Below are 24447 nucleotides of genomic sequence, written 5' to 3' on the forward strand. Positions count from 1 at the left end.
CCTAGAAGGAAGAAAGCAGTCACATGAGTGTTAGTAACGTTCACAGTACAGCAGCAGTTTATTGACTGATGAATGACAAACATCTGTAGTTCACCATTTGCCACTATTTACAAAACAGAGTGTAGTAGGATATGTGTATAAAAATATGCAATACATTATATATATAAATATGTACACAATGTGCAAAAGGTACAGCCTGCAGAGACATCATGCGCTGTGGAGCGAGATCCTCACCCCACCAGTGTCAGGCGAATCCTGCGGAGGGGATTTTTTTTGGCTGATCACCCCCACCCAACTTACCTATGATGATTAACAGACCTCCAGGAGGTTCCACATCTCATCAGCCCAAAGTGCTACTCGTTAGGATTCCCCATGCCTGCTGCTTTTAAAACCCAAAGCAGAATCATCTGAATCACTCTCTCTCTTTTTCACCAATTTTTCTGTAAAATTTGGCAAAATAAAAAAGGAAAAAAAAAAACGTGGCACAGCTGCAAAAGGATTCCGAAGTCTCAGTGTGAAATGCGCGCTTTCCCTCACTAGTGGTTTCAAATTGTCTACAATGACCACGTTAATAAAAAGCACACTGGAGCACAGCGACTTGAAAACAAAACTTTAAATATATACACCTCGATTAAAAAAAAAAAATTAAATTAAAAATCCTTGGCTTCTTCTTATCCAGTAATGGCATCGATCCACGACGTGCCCCTCTTTGGCAGTACGTGCGCCACTTATGTCCATATGCAAAGGTGGGGTTAGGCTCTTAGCAGAACAGCACTGGAGTTCTAACTAAAGGCCTTCAACCCAAACATCAGCGGCCATCACTACACGGGTATGGGTCGGGACAATCGAATCTTCGAGAGCAGCGGTTTCCAAAGCCAGTCCTGGGATGCCAGTGTGACTGATGATTTTTTTTTTGTTCCAATCCCTTAAATAATGTAAGACCGACAGGACAGACAGGAAGAGTCGGCTGGGGGGGCAGGAGAGAGGAGCCGGTCTTTGCCCTAGATTGGCACGGGTCTCAAATTCAGACACTCGCATAAAACTTCGGCCACCTAATCCAACAGTGCAGACAGTTCCATTAGGAAAAGAATTATGGGGTGGGTGGGCGTTTTCTGGTTGGCACAGGGAGGAACAGCAGAACTAAATACAACCTCAACAGAGAAGATGTGAAAAAAAAAAAAAAAAAAAAACTACAAAATGGTGGCCTTAAGTGTAGGCTCAGCCAGAGTGAGCTTGAAAACACAGCGGCGAGCGCAGCTCTTTTAAATGGCGCTCGAACTTTACGCCTCAAGGATTTAGAAGACACAGCAGCCAATAGTCTGAATGGGCATGCATGGCAGGCAGCTACCGAGAGAAAAGGGGAGCAGGACTGTGGCGGTCTTTCTTCTATCACTGCAACATGCTACAAGCCGACTCCCACCCTTTACCACCCAACCCTTAAAGTATTAATAGTAAATGCACCATTTGCAAAGAAAATGAGGGTTCTGTCAATTAATTCCCTTCTTTGGAGCAGTAAGAAAATAAATAAAATGAACAATCCAGTTTCTGTGGTATGAGAATTTTGAAACCCCTCACATCAAAATGTGTGCTTTTGGGTGAACATTGAAGGGAAAAAAAAATCAAGCCAAGGAGCCACTCTTCAGGAGCCAACAGGTCCCCACTCTCCCAGTCAGTCCCAATGCAACGGGAGGTCGTGAACATCCAAGAAGTCGGTAGAAAACATGCTGCCTACAGATGCTACTCCCAAAGGGTTCAGGCTGTGGGCAGGTCCCTGCGTGGCAATGTCGAGCCACTCCATGTTGTCCAGGTTAGTGTCATGGAGGTCAAACGTGATGCCTGCACTATCTGTGTCAAAATGGAGTTCAGAGGTGTCCATGGGCGAACTGGGCTGATCCAAGCAAACAGACTGGCTCAGTAGCTCGCCCTGAATGTCCTCAATGAGAGTCAAGTGCTCTCGGTTCGCTTTACTGGAGCCAGGCTGGGGAACACACACATCTGCGTTCAGAGATCCTTCTAGAAAGGCCTCCAGTTGGCTGTCCGTGTTGAGCAGCATGCTGTGGGAGGGATCCGGGAGCTGCACTGCAGTGGGTGCCACTTGCACCTGTGGAGGCGGACGGCTCAGAACGGTGTTCACTGGCATGGTGGTGATGCTGGCAGTGACAGGCAGCACTTTTCTGGAGTGTGCCATCTCATGTTTGACAAACGGTGAGAGCTCTGCATTGACAGACAGAAGCAATAACTTACTTAAATAACAGACAGCTGCCGAGAACAACATGTCACACCATAAAGCCTATGTGAAAGTGATGCCCACCACACCCTAATGAGAACTTACCGCCACTCTCGATTAGGATGTCAAAGAGATCATCCATCTGCTGGCTGCTTGCAGTGGGGACCTGGAAAGTGGACAAAAAAAAAAGACACCTCATTTTTCTTTCATGTGTCATCTGCACTGACCTGGATTTGAGGGACACTCTTGCTTTTTCTTTTTTTATGATCAAACTGCCAATGACAACAGGCAGAAACAAAACAACCCTCCCCAAACCCTAGCCCCTGGGGCACCCACCATAAATGTCCCTGTACATGGGGCACCTATAAGATTACAAGTTACTGATGCGTGTGTTGACTGATGAGAGGATCGACAGGCATGGGGAGCCCATGAGGAGAGGGGATAAAAAGGGAAGAGATTAGGATTAGTAGCATGATGCCCCCCCCCCGACCCAGTAAATGCACAGCATTTTGTCACTTGATTCATTGATCTGTGCTGCCAAAAATTCAACTAAGATTAGATTAAAAAAGAAGGATTGGCAGAAGTTTACAATGAGCGAGTCAAGAGATTTCCAGCGAGAGGCTAAGATTAGTTTTGCAGAGATGGTGCAGAGACAGGGTAAACCCTGCTGGATAGAAATCGGGACACTCTTGCCAAGATGCCCATACTGGAATTGAGATTTCCAGACAAATAAGTCAAGTTGTAACATTGCTTAAATTGACGTGGGCAGGGCAGCACATGCTGAGGTGTCATCCTTTGGCAGCTTTAACGTTCTGTGTGCTCCCCCTTAACAAAGAATCTTTTTACAGAGCGACAATAATACAACATGGATGCTGTTAAGCGTGGCCCTACCTGAGCCTGAGCATTGCGGGTCTGCTTGACTGCCTCCTCATAGCGAGGGGGATCCTTGATCTTTGGAGCCATGTTAACATAATTGGGATGCTGCAGGAGGTACTGTGGCTGAAGCTGTTGTGGTGTCTGAGAGAGAACAGGAAAGCAAATTAACTTAAAGTGGTCATTGTTTTTTTAGCGACTGACACCCACAATACCCACCCCACCCTCTCCATAGACTGCCCATTTACTCATAAGTAACTGTACCTTGTGTTTCGGCCCATTGTGCACTTTCTGACCCAACACATTTAACGCCTGTTGTTGCTTAGTGTCAGCAGAGATGGTCTTGAAATGCTGCTGGCCTGTCGTTACTGGCTGACTGCAGCTGAATTGGTAACCAGTGCTTGTAGTTGTGCTGGGTGGAAATACCTGGAGGAAGAACAGAAGCCAACAGAGATGAAGGACAGGGGTCTCAATTAATCTCGATACTCACAGCATTGTCTTCTGTCTGTGTGGAAGCTCAGATCTTTCCTTACTGAAATCACTCATATTCTGCTGTGCCGGTTTCCTAATTTTCATGAATGGGGCACATATAAATAACCAAATTTATTAAAAGACACATTTTTTATAAACTAGGGGGCTTGCTTTACTCACCAACCCCCAGGCAGGCGCTACAGGCTAGCCACTTCATGGCTATGCCGCTCACATATGGAGATGCGGATGTACAGTTTAAATAGAGAGTTAATTTCACGGGAATTGTTACATAGGCATAATAGACCTAACTATTTTACATTACAGTGAGTAAGGAGCCATAGTAAAAAATAGTAAAATGTAATAAATTGAAAGAAAATTATGTTTCATGTTGCTTTATACGTAGGTATTTGTTGCGTTATAAGTTTTCGTTCCATTTGGCTTTGAAATTAACACCCAGATACTTTTTAAACTTACACGTTTACTGAAAAACTGTAAAAACTATTCTTTGAATTAACTTTTCGTCAATATTGCATTGAATTTTGATTCCGTGTTTGGACTTACATTATGACAATACAACGTATTTGTCCCTGTGATTTGCTAATTGTCATAGTAAAAGCTATTCTAACAGGAAACTGTGAACATTTTAATACGAATAGTATATCAAGATCTCCTTTGGTATCTAATGTTATCCCCTGAAGATGTACTACATTACCATTCTTGTCGCCTGTTAAAATTTGACATGTCAGAATTGTTCAACCAATTTTCAATACAGCTAATCCTGTCCTATTGCATAGCTCATCACTCAGACATAAATTACACAATAACATTACGATACGTCCTTCTTTCAACAGTAATTCGGCAGGTGGAAGACCAGATGGTGTTAATGGTTGTAGATATTCTTTGTGATATTGTAAGTTGATGTTTTCATCTTCTGCACCATCACCACCGTTTCAGCAGAGTCTATTGATACGCATTTAACCAATCTGCCGTGTAACCGATCGACAAATTTCACATTAATTCGTTGAACTTCATCGTTTCTCTGTGCTAGGATTGCCCGTGTACTCATTTCTTCTGTTGATAAATCTATGGGATGAAATTCTTCAAGAGGATTTTCACATAATATGTCTTCTTTTATTGGGAATTAAAAGTGAGGAAAATATAAAAATTTATAAGAGCCGAGAGTGCAGGAACTGTGTCTGACAAAAACATTCACACAAATGAGAGGTGAGAGGACAGCGGGCGTGGGCCGTGAACCAGAAATGGTTGACAGGAGGGCGGGACTTGAAAAAAATCTCTTGGCAATATAGTATCATCTCAAGATTTTCTTTTATAATAGAGATATTTGAAATTTACTTTTCCCGTCATTTTTTTATTGTTGATACCTATAAAAAAAAACTAGAACAGCAGAGTCTAATAGCCATTAAAGGGGTCCTCTGCCTTCCCTGCAAATAGCATTAGAGCAGAAATAACTTAACAGTCTCAAAGTCAATGATTCCAAATTCAGGGTCATGGGTGGCCAAAGTTTATCTTGCATTCATCATATGCCGAGGCAGGAAGTATCCTCTAGATGGGACCCCACATCACTTGGCACTAGTTGAACGGTTCTCAGTATTAAGCAGAAATGTTTACTTTTAAATAATAAAAAAAGTGAAGTTGGGAAAGCCAATAAATACCACCCACTCAGTGTACAGCTCTGTGCTCAACTAAAAGGATGGGCGGGAGAGTTAATAAAACATGCAGCTCCTTTAGTCAAAGAAAAGAACCGAACAATGGCCCCTCGCTATTAACAAGAATACGGTGTTAAACCAGGCACTGGAGACGGCAGAGAATGTTTACTAAGGGATTGGGGGGGCGTCTTGAACCCACAGGCTTTATAAACAGCGTCAGACTCAGTTCAACTATTTGAGTGTGCAGATAATCCCTTGTGGTGGTGAGAGTATTCTATTTTAACCAATACAAAAATAAACCTACACAGTGCTTACTAGCATTTTGAACCGAATGGTTGTTTTTTTCACAGGTCAGTTATCTTACTTTAAAAATAATCTCAAAGAAGCACCCACATAAACGGTATCAACTGTTGCTTGGAACTGTAAAATGGCTGTATATTTTGGTCATTAAAAAACACACAAATGGCCAGGCAAGTGTCAGGATCTGTACAGAGCTGAACTTTCTGCACTAGTGAAAACATGGGACAGTCATACAAAACTGGTGTAAATATTCCCTAAAAGTCAGCTCAAGCCTGATGTTTTATATGGAAAGGCAAGCAAAACAGGAGCTGAATTAAGCCAACTGTTCAGTAACAGACAGGCAAAGAAGAAACTGCAGCTGCGAGAGCAGGGCTTGTCCAGCTTGGGTCCTAAAAGGGCATGGTGGCCCAGCCACTTCCTTAATGAAGAATCAATCATCAACTGCCTTCATTGAATTCAGACTCAAGAGCACTGTAACAAGCCCACGGGGACAGAAATTACAAAACTTACTAATTACAGAACGCGTACACAGAGACAGGAAAACAAAGTAGTCTGAAAGTGATTAACATAAATGGAACCTAGTAATATCAGTCCATTGATTAAGCTATTGAACTATGGCAACTAACGTTTGTGGCTTGTAAGGGAACATAAGAAATCTGACAAACGAGAACAGACCATTCAGTCCATTTGTCACCCATTTCTTTAGCTAACAACTAAACTGTCCCAATATCTCATCCAGAGCCTTCTTAATTTCCTTGAATACATGATTCACCCTTTAGCTGAAAGAATGATGCTGGATCTACCATTCTGTCACACCAAACATTTCAAAAATGTGTTAAGTTTCTTTATTTTGTGAGAGTACCATCAAAATATTTTGACCAAACCGTCAATATTTTCTTTCCACGTTTAATTAAGGCAGATATGACAGATCAAAAGGTTCAAATGGGATGAAGTCATGTGATTATCTGTTGGGTTGACCTGCATCTCATTATTGTTTAGGATAAAGAAAAAAAAAAAGATGAAAGGTTCTGAATCTTGGGCTGCATCCACACTACTATATTTTGTTTAGAAAAGCAGACATTATTCTCTGTTTGTGCCTTATGGTGCACACTACTCCAGCATTTTTAACCCCTAAAAACAAAGACTTTTGAAAATGCTCTCCAGAACCATATACTTCTGAAAACACAGCCTCAGTGTTTCAGTACGAACAGGAGAAAACAAACACTTTTGAAAATGCAGACTCTAATTGGACTCGGGTTTGTTTCTGCTTATTAGGTCGCCCTTCCCCGATTGGATTCTGCTAATTATAACATCTCATTCCCTGACTGCTCATCCTTCATGTTTGAAAAGCATATTCTAATATAGCGGACACAGAGGAGTTGCTCTCCATGGCGCTTGTTGTGTTTCTTACCAGTGTGCACCTAAAGTGCGTTTTGTATAGTTTAAACACTCACTCTTTAAAAAGGGGGACCGGAGGGTGTGTTCCAACTATAGAGGGATCACACTCCTCAGCCTCCCTGGAAAAGTCTATTCGGGGGTTCTGGAGAGGAGGGTCCGTCGGATAGTCGAACCTCGGATTCAGGAGGAACAGTGTGGTTTTCGGCCCTGGTCGCGAACAGTGGACCAGCTCTTCACCCTTAGCAGAGTCCTGAGGGTGCATGGGAGTTTGCCCGACCGGTCTACATGTGTTTTGTGGACTTGGAAAAGGCATTCGACCGTGTCCCTCAGGGAATCCTGTGGGGGGTGCTCCGGGAGTATGGGGTACCGGACCCCCTGATAAGAGCTGTTCGGTCTCTGTACAACCAGTGTCAGAGCTTGGTCCGCATTGCCGGCAGTAAGTCGAGCCCATTTCCAGTGAGAGTTGGAGTCCGCCAGGGCTGCCCTTTGTCACCGATTCTGTTCATAACTTTTATGGACAGAATTTCTAGGCGCAGCCAGGGTGTTGAAGGGGTCCGGTTTGGTGGACTCAGGATTGGGTCACTGCTTTTTGCAGATGATGTTGTCCTGTTTGCTTCATCAGGCCGTGATCTTCAGCTCTCTCTGGATCAGTTCGCAGCTGAGTGGGAAGCGGCTGGGATGAGAATCAGCACCTCCAAATCCGAGCATGGTCCTCAGCCGGAAAAGGGTGGAGTGCCCTCTCAGGGTTGGGGAAGAGATCCTGCCCCAAGTGGAGGAGTTCAAGTATCTCGGGGTCTTGTTCAGGAGTGAGGGAAGAATGGAGCGTGAGATCGACAGGCGGATCGGTGCGGCATCCACAGTGATGCGGGCTCTGCATCGGTCTGTCGTGGTGAAAAAGGAGCTGAGCCGTAAGGCAAAGCTCTCAATTTACCAGTCGATCTACGCTCCTACCCTCACCTATGGTCATGAGCTATGGGTAGTGACCGAAAGAACGAGATCGCGAATACAAGCGGCTGAAATGAGTTTCCTCCGCAGGGTGTCTGGGCTTTCCCTTAAAGTTAGGGTGAGAAGCTCAGTCATCCGGGAGGGGCTCAGAGTAGAGCATCGAGAGGAGTCAGATGAGGTGGCTCGGGCATCTGATCAGGATGCCTCCTGGACGCCTCCCTGGTGAGGTGTTCCGGGCATGTCCAACCGGGAGGAGGCCCCGGGGAAGACCCAGGACACGCTGGAGGGACCATGTCTCCCGGCTGGCCTGGGAACGCCTTGGGATTCTCCCGGAAAAGCTGGAAGAAGTGGCCGGGGAGAGGGAAGTCTGGGCCTCTCTGCTTAAGCTGCTGCCCCGCGACCCGACCTCGGATAAGCGGAAGAGGATGGATGGATGGATGGATAAACACTCACAAAAGGCAAATAATATACTGGTTGCTACAGTTTTGCGATAAGTCTAGTGGCTGGCAGTGTTACTAACCCTTCAGGGGGTTTTCACACTGATGCCCACATGCCAACTGTAGGAAAACGTCTGTGTCATATGTGTTTTCGTCATGGAAGCATACGGATACTTTCATAAACAATGTGACAATGCTAGTGTGGAAGGAGATGGTGTTCATTGTAAAATGAAAATGTAGTAGAGTGGATATAACCTTAAAACAAAAATCAATTGAAATGAAGACAAAAGATATCTGCTCCATTAGTAGCAGCAGTTGGTCAATAATTAAGAAAGTAGCTGAAGCAGAAACCTGCATCATCCTCAATAGCCTACAGACTACAGTCTCTACAAACCAAAGTGAACTCTACATCAAGACCTTAAACTGAATGGCTAGTATGAAGGCCCATGACATCAGCTGTATTTATGCATACATTGTTTAATTACTTTGGTCTAGAAGCTAAAGTGGTAGCTGTCACTCCATTTCTACATTAAATGGTATATCTGGGGGAAAAAAAAGGTTGATAAATACTGACCTGTGCAATGTGGCAACTTTGAGTCAGAAGCTGCACTGATCCCACAGGCTCCTTATTTTGAACTTCTGGTACTGGAGTCTGAACAATGCCTGCCGTAGTCGGGGTGGGTAGGGGAGCCTGAACAATGCCTGCTGTAGTCGGGACAACTGAGTTGGGCATGGGCGGTGGCTGAAGGACAGATAAAAATTGCTCGTTAGTATTGTTTAATCACAATATTGTCGACCCGAAAGCAGATGTCCAAGAACTGGCTTTGACAACCTCTCTCAAAATAATGCATCAAAATAAGTCCTCCTACTCAGACCCTCTGAGGACTGAACAGGATCTACAGTATATGTGGGAGAGTGTGAGAGAGTGGAGTTAAGAATGCAATTCGCAGAACTGGATACTGGGCACCTTTGCCTAATGACAGAAAAAAACAGTAAACAGAAGTATTCTAAAGGCAGAATGGCATCCCCTCCTATCCTCTGCCTTATAAGAATTCCTACAAAAAGAATACATCCTAAATACTGCTGCAAATGGTAACCATAAGTATCACTTATAAAATATTGCAAACATTCTACCTGGATGCTGATGTTAGCTGCTGGGAGTTGTATTGTAGCCAACAGTGCATGAGGTTGTCCAAGGACCTGCGGTACCCCTGAATGGCTGACAAAGAACTGGGACAAAGACAGTGGCACAGCCTGCTGTGACTGCTCTTGATTAACTGGAGGTGTGTTGTTCTGGCAACTGGGCAATATCCGACTCTCTTCTTTGACAGAAGGCAGTGCTGAATTGATCTGCTCACCAGCTAGACTTACTGGCGGCAGCTGCATCTGACTTCGCTTTTCTACCTCTAACTGCATTTTGAGCTCTTCCACCAGTCGTTGTTCCTGCTCAAGCTTCCTCTTTAACTCCTCAATCTGACGCTCCTTCTCATGCAGTTTGCGGTCCTTGTCAGATGCCTCTACCTCCATCCCCAAATCTTCAATGTTTCCTTTGGATGGAGAGGAGCTTGGAGCTTGCTGAACAGGAGATGCAGTCCTTATGATCTCACTGAAGGTATCCATTAGGATGCAGCTCTCTAATGTCTGGCTGGATGGCTCAGAGATGACTGGGGATGCAGGTGGGGTTGCAGTAATGTGCTCCATTTGAATAGAAGATGATGCAGAGTCAGTTGCTGACATGGCAGGTATTGCAGTAGGTGCCAAAGAAGTGTTGGAACCATTGGAGTGATCCTGGTATGGCTTAAGCCTCTCAATAAGGTCCATCTTTGTACCTGAAACAGGAAGACCTCTCAGTTTCAACTCCATCTTCAGCTCTGCCACCTGCCAGACAAGAACCAAACAGCAAGGGAACAGATGACATAAAGGATGTAACATTAAAAGCAACAGAAGTTATAAAAACTGCAATGACCAGGAGACAAGTCTATGTACTGTAAGAGCACGTCACAAACATATAAAGCACTGATAACAGGTCATAATGCACGAGGCACCACTATTACTTTTTCATGAAAGCTCTGTGCATAGCCTAGCTGTGACATGCTGAAAAAGAATGGCAGAATCAAATTGCTCTAATAGGCAGGAAAGGACATTTTGGGTCCTGGTTTGCTACCTAACTGCAGGCTTTCAAACACATTACTTAATTAGTGACTCCTTAGTGAAGTGAATCGACTTAACTAAAGAGAATGACAGTGCCCAGTTTTCTAAGAATGGAGGTCACAGACTATTCCAGCTATAAAATTTAACTGAACTCACTGTATTCTTGTACTGATTTTCAATGAAGACTTGTACAAAACACCAACACAAACAGTATTTACATATACAAATCAGATATACAAATGTACATAATCAGGAAATACTTCATCTGTAAAGGAGTGATTGATAAACTTTGGCTAAAATGTGGTAGATGTCATGCTAACAGAGGATAAAGTTCTTTTGTATAAGGCAGGAAAGAAAAGCACAAACGACAATATAACCCTCTGTGTACATCAATTGTTTGTGTTCCCCTCTCCAACTGCTCACAGTATCAAATAGCTCAGGCCAGAATCCATATCTGTGGTCTAGTTTGATGCTAAAACTGTCATTGATGATAAAGGTTCCCAATCCCACTAGTGTCTCACTACATGACTAGGAGTAGCTGCCCTCTTAGATATTAAAGACATGATGAGGACAGGAAGTAATTATCATAACTAGTGTGACAGTTTGGTTACTAGTAGAACTAGGGTTATGGAAACCTGATGAATTGTTATTAACATCTTTTATTAACCAAGTAGCTACACAAGGGTAGTTATTTTTATGGGGCACCTCACTAACTTTTTTAAAGGAATGCAGACTATGCTGGGGTGCAGATATAAACACCTCCACTGGAGTTAACATATGGCCTACACCCAACTAAACTGGGTCTTTATCATTCCTTCACATACACACTTACCTTCATGTCGTCTAGATTGGCAGGCAGTGGCCCAGGTTTACGATTGGCCAGGCTGCTGTTGTGGCGGGCACTACTGCTGGTAGGCAGAGAAACCACAATGGATGTTGGCATGTTGTTAGTCAAAGCCACAGTAGTAGGACTGTTCTGATTGTCAGTTACTGGTCTGAGGTAGAAAGACATAGGAAAGCAACTGTAAGAACATCAAGTATACAGAGAAACAAGAACCACCAACGTGGGGCACCGAGGATGAGAGGGCATACTTGAGAGGTGCAGGAAGGATGGTCTGGTAGTTGTAGTGTTGCTGTTGCTGACTGAGGATCTGGAGCTGTAAGAACACCTGCTGTTGTTGTAGCAGCCGTGCATATGAGGAATCCATTGGTACTTCACTAGGTTCAGTTTTCTGGTCTGGAGGAATGTACTGATGATACTTCAGCTTTTTCACACGTGGCTTTGTCTCTTTGTTCTTCTTATTACGGCTCTTTTCACTTGCAGACTTTGGCTGACTTTGCTGCAGAGATGACAGAATTATTTGTAGGAAAATGTAAGTCTCTGTGGATGAAGAGCTGAACTTAAAATTCATTAACTGATTTTGCTGGTTTAGGCGATTCAATAAATAAACCACAAAAGCCCTGCTTAGCTGACTTGCCCAAGAAATCAACATTTACATTGTCAAAATTTCAAATATGAACATCATGGCAGCACTTACCTTGACCAGTGTGGGAGTTGGTTTTGTTGATGCCATGCCAGTGATCGTCTGGGTGGAAGTCATCAAACGGTTAGGTTGCAAATCAGAAACTGGGGTTGGCTTTGGTAACTCCTGGTTATGCTGCAGGACTAGAGCATGGTGCTGTGGTGTAATGAAAGTTCAAAAAACTGTGGTTACTATAATGAGCACAAAAAAAGAAATTCCAGGGTGGCAGACTAAACTACTAACTTAACGTTGTCACTCAAGATCAACTCACCCAAAAAAAAAGACTGGAGTTCGCTCAATACTTATCACAAAAAAGGGATTTGGGAGACTCTAAAGAACTGACCTGTTGTATGGAACTGAGAGTCGGGGATGACGCCTCATTGAATTTGATTTCTGCAGGAGAAGGCAACGATCCCTGGGACTCTTGACTGGCAGGCTGATCTGGGGACAATGCATCTCCACTGTCTTCATCAAATGACAAACCTAGAGGGGAAAAAAAGAGGAAAACTAATAAGGATCTTGACTGCCATGGCCTGGAGACACATGACCTCTAAGATAAACAACATTTTGAGGTAGGAACATGAAACCTGTCTGGTCAGATCACAATTTATCAAGTACCACACTAAGAACTTTTTATACATCATTAAACCAGTACAGGTTCAGAGGCCAGCGCCTATTCTGGCTGCATTAGGCTAAAGATAAAAACATCTCTAGAGAAGGCACCAGCCCATTACAATGAACAATTATACATATGACCCACACGTATTTGACCTAATCTGCATACCTGTGATGTGAGATGCAAACTGAAGCATCCCGAGAAAAACCCAGGCAGATATGGAGTAAACATAGAAATTTTACAGAAACAGTAACAAGGATGGGATTCAGATTCAGAATTAGCACTAACTTATTCTGAAAGGGTGTTAAAAAAAATCTTCATACCAATTGCATCCTTCAGGCTGGAATCAAAGGGCAAGATGTTCTTCTCTACTAACTCCATTGGACCTGGCCTCTGAGAAATTTTCTCATTTAGATCATCAGCCAGACGAGCACGTTTCAACTTCAGCTGAGTGGCCTGCAATGATGGTTCAGCCAGGGTCTCTGAAATATGAACAGTGAGATTGTCAATAATTATTTCATCCTCTGCAATACTTAGTTCATAAATATGTTTGTACACCTCTGAAAATAAACTCCGAATGCCCTATGTATTTAACAGTAATCTTGAAGTGGGTATTATGTAAAGTGAAAAGGTACAAAAACAACAGCAGGTTGCACAGGGAGTGATGGTTTATACCCTGAAGTATGTGCATCCTAACCAGTTCTGCACGCTCTGGACGGCTCCGGATCTTGTGCTTGAGGAAGTTTTCAGTCTGTAAAGAGAAGGGAGAATACAAAGACATCATGGTCATCTATTAGCTGATAGCAGATGACTTGTGACTTACATGCAAAATACAGGAAAAGAAATGAACAGGCACACACATTGACATAGTCTTCACTGCCCCATGAGCTCTAGGACCATGATAAAGTTAAGGGGAAAGTGAGCTGCTGGGTATAAGCTGTTTACCTGAGAAAGAGCAATAAGGACTATAATGGATAGCCGGGATGCCTCCATAACAGAAGGACTTAGCTTTCATGAAGCAATACCTCCCCTGGGATGACTGGGGGCAGGCAGCCCACCTGGCTTGCTACAGTGCCATGGGTTTGAAGCATTCAAGCTCATCCCTGGTGGGGCCCATGGCCTCAGCCAGAGGGCACATCGAGAATGGCTGAGTCCTCCTCTGCAGAGCTGCCGCCACACCCTGAAGTGGCCAGAAGGAGATTGTAGAACATGTAAAGGGGCCACCTTTCTCCATTCATGGAGTCAGAGGGTGGAGGATAAAGCTTGCTGGAGGAGGAGTGGAGGTGGACAAGAGACAGAAGATAGAGAAAAGAAGAAGAAACAGACTGTATATTGGTGCTTATTGTGCTATATAAGGTGGGACATGAGCGAAAAACGTTTCCCACACTTAATAAAGGCATGCTTTGTGATGGACTTGGGCTCTGTGCTTGTCATGTCTGGGGTTTGGGGAGCTCTATGCCTCCTGGTGTCCACAGGACCTATGTCCACACAGCTATAGAATAGCTCTTAATGGCATCACTTAAATACTGCTCAGCAAAAACAACAGACACACTGAACTCTGATATATAAGAGTTAGAACAAATGTTCTCTGACCAACATCCAAATTCTTCTCAGCAGTTACCTTAGCGCAACACAATACGTATGTGTCCTCAGTGACTTAATATATTGGACACTAGATCAGGTGTATATGCAGTTTCGTAGCAACCTACGATTCATTCAACTTACCCGTGCTCTTTCCAGGCTACGAATTTGCTCATGGAAGGCAGCAGGGCTCTTCAAAGCTGTAGAAATAAAATACTAGAGTGAGAAGACTGTCAAAATAGTTGCTTGCAGGAAATAAACTGGGGTCACAAGAAGCTGAACCAATTCCTGATGATTCCTCAGGAGATCCATAAAGAATAAGATAAAGTGACTGATTTGTGCAAAAGTGCATGTGGTCCTGGTTGGATAAACTCTAGATTGTAATTCCAGTTTATCCAGAAGCAGCATACGCCTGCAAACACATTTTAGAAGGAGATGGAGAAAAGGGTGGAGTAAGGATTTGCGCAGAGGCAACTCCAAACATTTCCCACTTTATTCTGCCTCTTAGGATGATAAACAATTGCAAACACCATTTGTGTAAAGCCTATCATTTAAACAAAAAGCCACGATACATGCAAACAGACACAGAAAACATGTCAGTAAGCCAAAAAATTCTTTCAGTTTGGAACTTCAACATGTGAAAAAAGAACATGGCAAAGGCGTCACTCACGTGGCATGATGCCCTGATCCACCAGCTGCTCCCTAGTTCTTCTTTGCTGTAATCTCAGTTGAAGGACTGTAGAGAGGAAGCAAAACACAAAATGTGGTCAAAGCCTATCATATATATATATAAAATAAAATAAAATAAATAAATAACATATAGCACACACATTCTGAGCTTTACAATTCTCCAACTCATTTAATTCATATCTATATGGAAGGGAGCAAGAGACTATACTGGCAGCAGTGGATGGGATGAATTGGTTGAACTTCTTTGCACAGCCTTTAAATAACAAGTCAATGTCTGTATAGCAGCAGTGTTGCCATGTTTAAATTGATGGTTCCTGCCTGCTTTAATAATTGTGCCAAAGAATGAAAATTAGGGGGGAACCACTACACAAAGGTAATCTGCACCTATTGTGTCCTGCTTAGTAATAAATGTGCACAATACATCATACTGAAAACAATTACGGGTGGTAACTAGTGCCAGACCCTTAAACAGGATGGCAATGTGACTTTCACTCAGGTGCCACCTGTCTGGCATGCTTTGTAAAGGTAATGCCAACAGATTTGTTTCACAGGAGTTAACTTCAGTTTCCATCCTACAAAGATAGCTTGTATACTACGGTACAGCCTTTCATCACAACCGCCCCAGTGAGAGGCCCGTGGACCTGTAATATTGTCAAAACAGCTGTGGAGAAAGGAGATTAAGAAACACATTATAAACCACAGCACCTGAACATCTGAAGTCCTGCCTACTTGATATCACAGCAAATCAAACTCAAAACAATATGAAAACTGAGTGTGCATCTTTGGGACAAGTCAAAGGAAAGGCGTCAGGTTCACAGAAATGAGAAACTGAAAAGCCACGCTTACCAGTGTTCTTCTTAACGCTGTACCAAGCTGTGAAGACTCTGCTAGTTTTAAATTAACTATACTTCTCCAACAAAACCGCTAAGAAACGTACACAATCTAGACTCACCTGAGAGGTTAACCAGAAAAGAAAAGATATCAAGAAGAAGAAAAATATCACTACATAAACTGAACCTTATCTGGATCTGCCACCAGGTAGATGAGAAGCCTCTGATTCCAGTAGGATAACCTATTTAAAGATTCCAGTTATTCACCAGATGAGCGTGGGACAGCCCTAAGCACAGACAGGTAAGCAGGTCACAATGATCAGTCCACAGGGAGGATAGATTAAATTAGCTGTAACAGGCATTGCTCTGTGTTGTTCCGCTCTCAACAGCCTTCACTGCTATTGGCAAGCACACTCACAGCAGAACACGGCCTATCAGAGAGGCAGCTGGGAAATCCATAGTCATGCAAAGTTAACCCCACAAGCTCCAAAAAAATGTTAAAAGTACAAGACTGAGAATTTAAGGCAGCATGAGTACCGAGACGGGTGATGGCAAGAAAACAATTTATTTAAAAAAATCAAAAAATGACTCTCTAGTCCTGGTAACCTATTGACTTTGAGGAAATGAGAATTAAAAAGCCCTAATACCACAGGGGGCTGTTATTTTTAGTTGTAAGTTTGACAAATGTCCTATTATTCTTCTTATACTTTAAGACACCTAGTGAAAATTGAAATGAATATTTAAAGCTCAAAGTAAGAAGAGGCCTTTTATGCAAAGGATACTGGGAATCTTGAACAAGCTACTAAATCATAAAGCTGAAGTAAAGAAAATGACAGCTCTTAAAAATTATGGCATTACATATTGGAACAAGACAGTTAATAGTGAAGCACGTATGTTTCACAGTGATTGTGTGGTCTTCTCCTGTCTGTAATATTCTTCTTGAAAGACAAGGGAACTCTTATCTTTATCAATGAAACTATCATCCTTGAAAAGTTCCCTTTATCCAAGGAGATCAAGTTACTGCATTATCTACCTCAGCTGTGTTTGGAATATTAACTGTATCTGCTGCCAATTGTTGTCCTTGAAAAACCAACCAATACTTTTGCTTTAATGAATTCACTAAGAGACACACCATAAAACGCATTTCATATTCCTCCGCTGTGTAGGTAAGTGCTAAAATGCTTAGAGTAAATACAAACTGTTTAGCAAATTAAGATGAAGGAAACACTAAAATTACATCAGTGTACACCTGTATGAGAATACAAATACTGAAGATATTTACTTCTTGGCAGCCCTGAATATCTGTATTCATCAAGCTTGTTACAAGACTTAGGCAGATCCCTCGCATGTAGGAATGTAAATTCACATCACTTTGCAGTCACAGATAGTAGTACATGGACGCAACAGACGCCATGGTACACACATGCGTGTCATAATACAGACTGTCAATTTATGGAATACAAAGGGTCACACGTCCATACACACAAAGAAGAGATAAGCAACTAATGCACCTATGCCTCGTTTTCAAGGCACATCCATTTCAACGAAAAAATGGTTCCACGGGCTTTACTTTTTGTGGAGGCTAAAGAAAGCCTGCCTGTCTCCTCAGAGTCTGTTGAACCTTTACCACTGCACTGTTGAGCGCATACTGACTGACTACATTATAGTGTGGTATGGCATCTGCTCCGTGGCTAACAGGAAAGCACTGCAATGGGTGGTGAAAACTGCCCAGCACATCATTGGCATCCTGCGGTCGACTATTGGTGAACTGCAATACACACGGTGTCCACAACGGGCTCGCAGCATCATCAAGGATGCCTCACACCCCAACCATGAACTCTCCTTCTATCAAGGAGGCGCTGTAGCAGCCTTCAGTCCTGCACCAGCAGGCTCAGGAACATTCTTTCAGAACACCATCACGATTCTGAACTCTCAACCATTACCATTCAATAGCTGACCTTTCAAAATATCAATAACTTCTGACTCTACTCTAGGTATGTTTTCACCAGTTTACATATATCTATTCTGTACATAAAAATATTTCATATCTCTATATTTATTCATATCTTGTACCTGTACTTGTTGATCAGTATTCATATCTGTTTACTTTTCTGTGTATATACTACTACATAAAATTCAAATGTCATTTAGATTCTCATTTGTATGCTGCCTCATTGCACTTTAATGTACTATTTGGACCCACTGTCTATTGCACCTTACTCTACTATTTGCACTTTCTGGTTAGAGGCTAAACTGCATTTCATTCTACCTGTACAAGAACAATAAAGTTAAATCTAATCTAATCTCTCTAGCAAAATCCATACCTCTTCTGGAGTAGAGATTTGCATACTGATGCTTCTCTGAAGCCAAAGAATACTGCGATGAGTGATGAGATCATCACTTACAGGTTAAAATACAACAAGTGTGGTACAAACAGTGCAGGGAATATGAAAGGAGTCTGATAAAGGATTATAAAAGACTGAAGAATGTATGTTAATAATAAAGGTTGGAAATGTGAAGGACCCCACACTACTTGAATGGTGAAATGACTATTCCGTGTCATGTCCCCAGATAGGTTACAGCTGAAATCAAAAAATGTGTCAATTCAATAAACCTAAAAATATGTCAAATTCATTCAATGTAAATGTTCTATTAAATTTTTCTATTTCAAATATTTAAATATGTTTACAGTAGGATTAAAAATACTTGATTATAGGACCGAACATAATCATAGGTACACAGACAACATTTGGTACTGGTTGATGTTTTTTGAGACAAACCCTTGTGTGAAATTGTGGTGTCAACCAATAAGTATGATGGGAATGTGCTCATTTAATATATTTGAAAGTGGGTTCAGAATTCTAGGGCCTACAGGTATGTATGGCATACTACATGTACTTGTCTGTAAGAGAGTATTAGTGTATTTTTGTTACAAATTGATCAAGTATTAACCCCATCCATCCATTTTCTAACCCGCTGAATCCGAATACAGGGTCACGGGGGTCTGCTGGAGCCAATCCCAGCCAACACAGGGCACAAGGCAGGAACCAATCCAGGGCAGGGTGCCAACCCACCGCAGTCAAGTATTAACCTTTAACATATTTGTCAAACTGTGGGACAAAGCTCTGCAACTATATGTGACTAGAGATTTTATATTGACCTTCTACTACATAAAATTCTGACATACACACATACACTGAGAGAGCTATGGCACCAAGTATGCACTTTTCAGATTTCTCTTTTATTACATCACTATGTGCGTGCAGAGAATGAAACGTTCATGAGAGAAACACAACTGTCAGCTATTGCTCTTGAAAGGAAGGCTGGGACCACTTTAGCTTTTTTTCCCCCAACTGTATAGTGTGTTTTATTACAAAGAACAGAAAAGGCCATTTCTTAAAATTATATTTGAATAGAAGAAGATTAAAAAAAAACCCCACAATGTTGCTGACTAAAGATGTGAAAAGTTTCAAAGCAATTTTAAATATTAAGTCTGTAACACACAACACACTACACATTAAACACCAACTTGATTTTCATGTTGGTTTTTAAGTAGCATGTTGCCTTTCCTATAGTATTATGAAAATCAAAACAGGTCCAAACACTCAACTTAAGTGTGCACAGAGCATTTTCAATCAAAATACCGCCAAGCTATGCTAACTTTAATGCCTCTGAGTGCTCTTCACGTTCTAAGTGCCTTTACAGTCGATTTACATTGTAATGCAGGTCAAAAATGAATTAAAAAGCATAACCACAAAATGAAAAATGCTCATTACTTGTCTTCAGTTTACTGATGACATGTGTCAAAAATAATGACATACTTTAATGACCATATTTCCAAATCATAACCCCATGACAGCCCATGGAATTAACAGCACATCTATGATAAATTCACAGCTAAATGCAGTTGCTGAAGTTACTTCTGATTACAAGGAATTTTTAAACAAGCTCAGGTACTTGTTAAATAAAAATGTGCAGTATTATACCATCAGTAGCTTTGTTAATTTGGCACTTACTTCTTATTTTAGCACATGTGAGAGTTTGATCCAGTCTCACTAGTTCAGTAAATAAGGCATTACCATAGAAAAAAACAAGATGTGGAGTTGGCTGAATCACAAATAAGTGTCTGTTATGATTTATGGATGATAAACAGTTGTTCAGTGTTACGATTTACTTAAAAAAAAAAAAAAAAGTTGTGCTGTACCTTGAATTAACACTAGTATAAAAAACAAATTCAAATATACTCTAATATAGATTCAGAGTTCCAAGTGCTACTATACAGCATGTATGTTTGCAATAAAGCTCCCTTTGTATGTTTCATTATTAATATTATTGCTTGTGGTGCCTCAGCAAAGCATGCAGCACCTATGACTTGTGCAGTGATGTAGCCTTCACTTGGAAAACTAAATCCTTCATAAAAACATTGAGATTTTTCTGTGCAGGGAAAGTGACATGGCGAAACAGAAGACTACAGTATATACAGTGCACCCAGAAAGTATTCCCAGCGCATCACTTTTTCCACATTTTGTTATGTTACAGCCTTATTCCAAAATGGATTAAATTAATTTTTTTCCTCAGAATTCTACACACAACACCCCATAATGACAACGTGAAAAAAGTTTACTTGATGTTTTTGCAAATTTATTAAAAATAAAAAAACTGAGAAATCACAAGTACATAAGTATTCACAGCCTTTGCCATGAAGCTCCAAATTGAGCTTAGGTGCATCCTATTGCCCCTGATCATCCTTGAGATGTTTCTGCAGCTTCATTGGAGTCCACCTGTGGTAAATTCTGTTCACTGGACAGGACTTGGAAAGGCACACACCTGTCTATAGAAGGTCCCACAGTTGACAGTTCACGTCAGAGCACAAACCAAGCATGAAGTCAAAGGAATTGTCTGTAGACCTCCGAGACAGGATTGTCTTGAGGCACAAATCTGGGGAAGCTTACAGAAAACTTTCTGCTGCTTTGAAGGTTCCAATGAGCACAGTGGCCTCCATCATCCATAAGTGGAAGAAGTTCGAAACCACCAGGACTCTTCCTAGATCTGGCCGCCCATCTAAACTGAGTGATCGGGGGAGAAGGGCCTTAGTCAGGAAGGTGACCAAGAACCCGATGGTCACTCTGTCAGAGCTCCAGAGGTCCTCTGTGGAGAGAGGAGATCCTTCCAGAAGGACAACCATCTCTGCAGCAATCCACCAATCAGGCCTGTATGGTAGAGTGGCCAGACGGAAGCCACTCCTTAGTAAAAGGCACATGGCAGCCCGCCTGGAGTTTGCCAAAAGGCACCTGAAGGATTCTCAGACCATGAGAAACAAAATACTCTGGTCTGATGAGACAAAAATTGAACTCTTTGGTGTGAATGCCAGCGTCACGCTTGAGGAAACCAGGCACCGCTCATCACCAGGCCAATACCATCCCTACAGTGAAGCATGGTGGTGGCAGGTGTGGGGATGTTTTTCAGCGGCAGGAACTGGGAGACTAGTCAAGATAAAGGGAAAGATGACTGCAGCAATGTACAGAGACATCCTGGATGAAAACCTGCTCCAGAGCGCTCTTGACCTCAGACTGGGGTGACGGTTCATCTTTCAGCAGGACAACGACCCTAAGCACACAGCCAAGATATCAAAGGAGTGGCTTCAGGACAACTCTGTGAATGTCCTTGAGTGGCCCAGCCAGAGCCCAGACTTGAATCCGATTGAACATCTCTGGAGAGATCTTAAAATGGCTGTGCACCGACGCTTCCCATCCAACCTGATGGAGCTTGAGAGGTGCTGCAAAGAGGAATGGGCGAAACTGGCCAAGGATAAGTGTGCCAAGCTTGTGGCATCATATTCAAAAAGACTTGAGGCTGTAATTGCTGCCAAAGGTGAATCAACAAACAAATACACTTGCAAAAACCTCAAGTAAACGTTTTTCACGTTGTCATTATAGGGTGTCTTGTGTAGAATTTTGAGGAAAAAAATGAATTTAATCTATTTTGGAACAAGGCTGTAACATAACAAAATGTGGAAAAAGTGATGCGCTGTCAATACTTTCTGGATGCACTGTATTCCTGTAATGCATATATGAAACCAATTCAGAACCACTCACAATTGCTTAAACATGTTCAACATACAAATGACTTTAGTCTTCGCAGCCTGTCTTCTCCAACTCCTTCAGGTCTCTTTTCCACTGTCTGCCTTTCTAGCTCTTAGATGTAGTGAGAAGTCAAGCAAAATGACACCTTTTATTGGCTAACTAAAAAGATTACAATATGCAAGCTTTTGAGGCAACTCAGACCTCTTCTTCAGGGTTCACAACATTCAAGTGAGACATCTTAAATGTTAAAAATTATTAGACCTCTTCAGGCTAAGATTCATTTAACAAGAGATAAGAACAACGTACAGTCAAGATCTTTGGATAAGATCACTGTCCAGCAAAGTCTTTTGTAGTTTCTGATTAGTTTACAATACAATGTGGGTCTGTAGACAGGTAAGGTAGTCGGTGAGCAGCAGTTCTCTGGGCAAAAATGACTTGTTGATGCCAGAAATCAAAGGAGAATGGCCAGACTGGTTTAAGCTGACAGAAAGGCAACAACAACTCAAATGATCACTTGTTACAACCAAGGCATGCAGAACAGCATCTCTGAACGCACAGCACGTCGAACCTTGAAGCAGACAGACTACAGAAGCAGGAGACCACACCGGATGCCATTCCTGTCAGCTAAGAACAGGCAGCGGAGGCTACAAATAGCACAAGCTCACCAAAATTGGACAACGGAAGATTGGAAAAAGTCTCAATTTCTGCTACAACATTCGGATGGTAGGACAAGAATTTGGCATCAACAACATGAAAGCATGGATCCATTGTGCCTTCCATCAATGGTTCAGGCTGTTGGAATCATTTAAATGCCACAGTCTACCGGAGTACTGATGCTGACCATGTCCATCCTTTATGGCTGCAGTGTACTCATCTTTTGATGGCTACTTCCAGCAGGCCACTTTTGATGGCTACTTCCAGCAGGATAACATGTCATTTCACACGTCACAAAGCTCAAATCATCTCAAACTGGTTTCTTGAACATGACAATGAGTTCACTGGACTCAAGTGGCCTCCACATTCACCTGACCTCAATCTAATAGAACGCCTTTGGTATGTGGTGGACTAGGAGATTTGCATCATGGACGTGCAGCTGATAAATCTACAGTAACTGTGTAATGCTATCACACCAGTAAGAACCAAAATCCCTGAGGAATGTTTCTATGGCAGAAAGAATTACAGTAGTTTTGAAAGCAAAAGGGGGTCCAACCCAGTACTAGCAAGATGTAGCTAATAAAGTTCTGGTGATTGTACATCAAAGGTATGCGGGCACTGAAAATTGCAACTCTAGAGAAACTGAGAAAACCCTCCTCCCCTGTCCACAGAGGTTATATCACATCCACAAATGAAAACATGAAACATCACAATATTATACTGTTGTCAACATCATTCATCTGTGTCTTGTTCAGCAGAGTAGAAGAGCAGGAGGATGAGGCATCACGCAGTGTCGGTCGGACCCAAGGAGGTCCAGTAAGGCTGTCATATCAATTGTTAGGCAAGTTTCAAGTTTTCCTGGGCATGTTTACTATTTTGTAACATTCATGAAATCACACGACAATCTGAGTAAATAACAGTGTACTGGCTTTCTAGAAAGAATTATAGCCTGCCTTCTGATACAACCCTGGCATCCGTAACAGTTCCATTTACAAACTCCAATCCGATTTCTTAATTAGAAACTGATCATTGCTAATAACACGTTTAATTTAATTTTAAGGCTGGTAGTGTTTCACTTTTCCACGTCTGGTTATTTTTATACCACAGACTTTTCTTCCCCCTTTCCATAGATATCAACCAAATGATTTGTGGCCTTAATTGAATAGTAATTCTTAACCCTTCACTTAAGTGTCTTCAGTTTCATTCCAAATATTTCATTAAACCAGATAGCTCATAATCAATAAACAAAGGTGCAGATTGAAAACTGCTGTTTTCTTTGTCGTTTGCATCTTGCTGCTAATACTAAAATAATCATTTAAGGGCGTGGAACCTTAACAAGTGAGACAACTAAAATGAAGAATAAAAATGTTGCTTAAGCAATAAATGCTTCAACAGAAATAACTGACTTAACATTAAGAAATTGGGTTTAAACAAAAACTTGCTGCCACATGGGCTCTCCAAGACCAACTTTGCATACCCTCAATCTAACTCACTGTATATTTCTCATGTACAGCAAGTAGATTGATTTAATGTTTAAGGTTTCTTTATTTAGTCATTTTACACAAGAAAACATGAAATTTGCCTTCTCAGTTGCATCTAATAACAGACAGAATGAAATAAAACAGACAAATAGAAACAAGAAAGGTTAAGGTAAGGCAGTTACACCAAAATAAAAAAAATAAAAAAGTTACAGGATATATATCACAACCTTAATCTTTATCTCCGATACTTTTTATTGAAAAGTCGTATGGCACTAGGAAGGAAGGAGTTTCTGGAGCGATTTGGGTGGGTTTTCAAAGCGACTCTCCTTCCTGATTTACTGAAGTTTAGTTCTACATGTAATGGATGTCTGTCATCAGTTGAGAGGATTTCCAGTTTCTTTAACATTGCCCTCTGACACACACTAGTCAAATCATCTACATCAGCCCCAATAACTTTAGCTGCATACTTCGTAATCTGCTGGAGCTTTTTTGAGTTTTTGCTTGTCAGAGTATTAAACCA

General features: G+C 41.9%; 1 protein-coding gene across 2 annotated transcripts in view; it reads right to left on the bottom strand.

The window, feature by feature from the left end:
- Window positions 1-34: 34 nt before the first annotated feature.
- Window positions 35-24447, bottom strand: part of mrtfba (myocardin related transcription factor Ba) — a 76222-nt gene continuing 51809 nt past the window's right edge. For both annotated transcript variants that reach the window (XM_039776009.1, XM_039776008.1), the window contains exons 5-18: window positions 14860-14925; window positions 14334-14389; window positions 13284-13359; window positions 12932-13090; window positions 12336-12475; window positions 12008-12148; window positions 11562-11809; window positions 11302-11464; window positions 9453-10196; window positions 8893-9060; window positions 3365-3526; window positions 3119-3244; window positions 2333-2393; window positions 35-2214 (exon numbers count right to left, since the gene is read on the bottom strand). In XM_039776009.1, the coding sequence (XP_039631943.1) occupies window positions 1670-2214; window positions 2333-2393; window positions 3119-3244; window positions 3365-3526; window positions 8893-9060; window positions 9453-10196; window positions 11302-11464; window positions 11562-11809; window positions 12008-12148; window positions 12336-12475; window positions 12932-13090; window positions 13284-13359; window positions 14334-14389; window positions 14860-14925 (2855 nt within the window). In that variant the 3' untranslated portion in view covers window positions 35-1669. The remainder of the gene's footprint in view (window positions 2215-2332; window positions 2394-3118; window positions 3245-3364; window positions 3527-8892; window positions 9061-9452; window positions 10197-11301; window positions 11465-11561; window positions 11810-12007; window positions 12149-12335; window positions 12476-12931; window positions 13091-13283; window positions 13360-14333; window positions 14390-14859; window positions 14926-24447) is intronic.

The sequence above is a fragment of the Polypterus senegalus genome, chromosome 13, assembly GCF_016835505.1.
Source record: "Polypterus senegalus isolate Bchr_013 chromosome 13, ASM1683550v1, whole genome shotgun sequence".
Classification (NCBI taxonomy): domain Eukaryota; kingdom Metazoa; phylum Chordata; class Cladistia; order Polypteriformes; family Polypteridae; genus Polypterus; species Polypterus senegalus.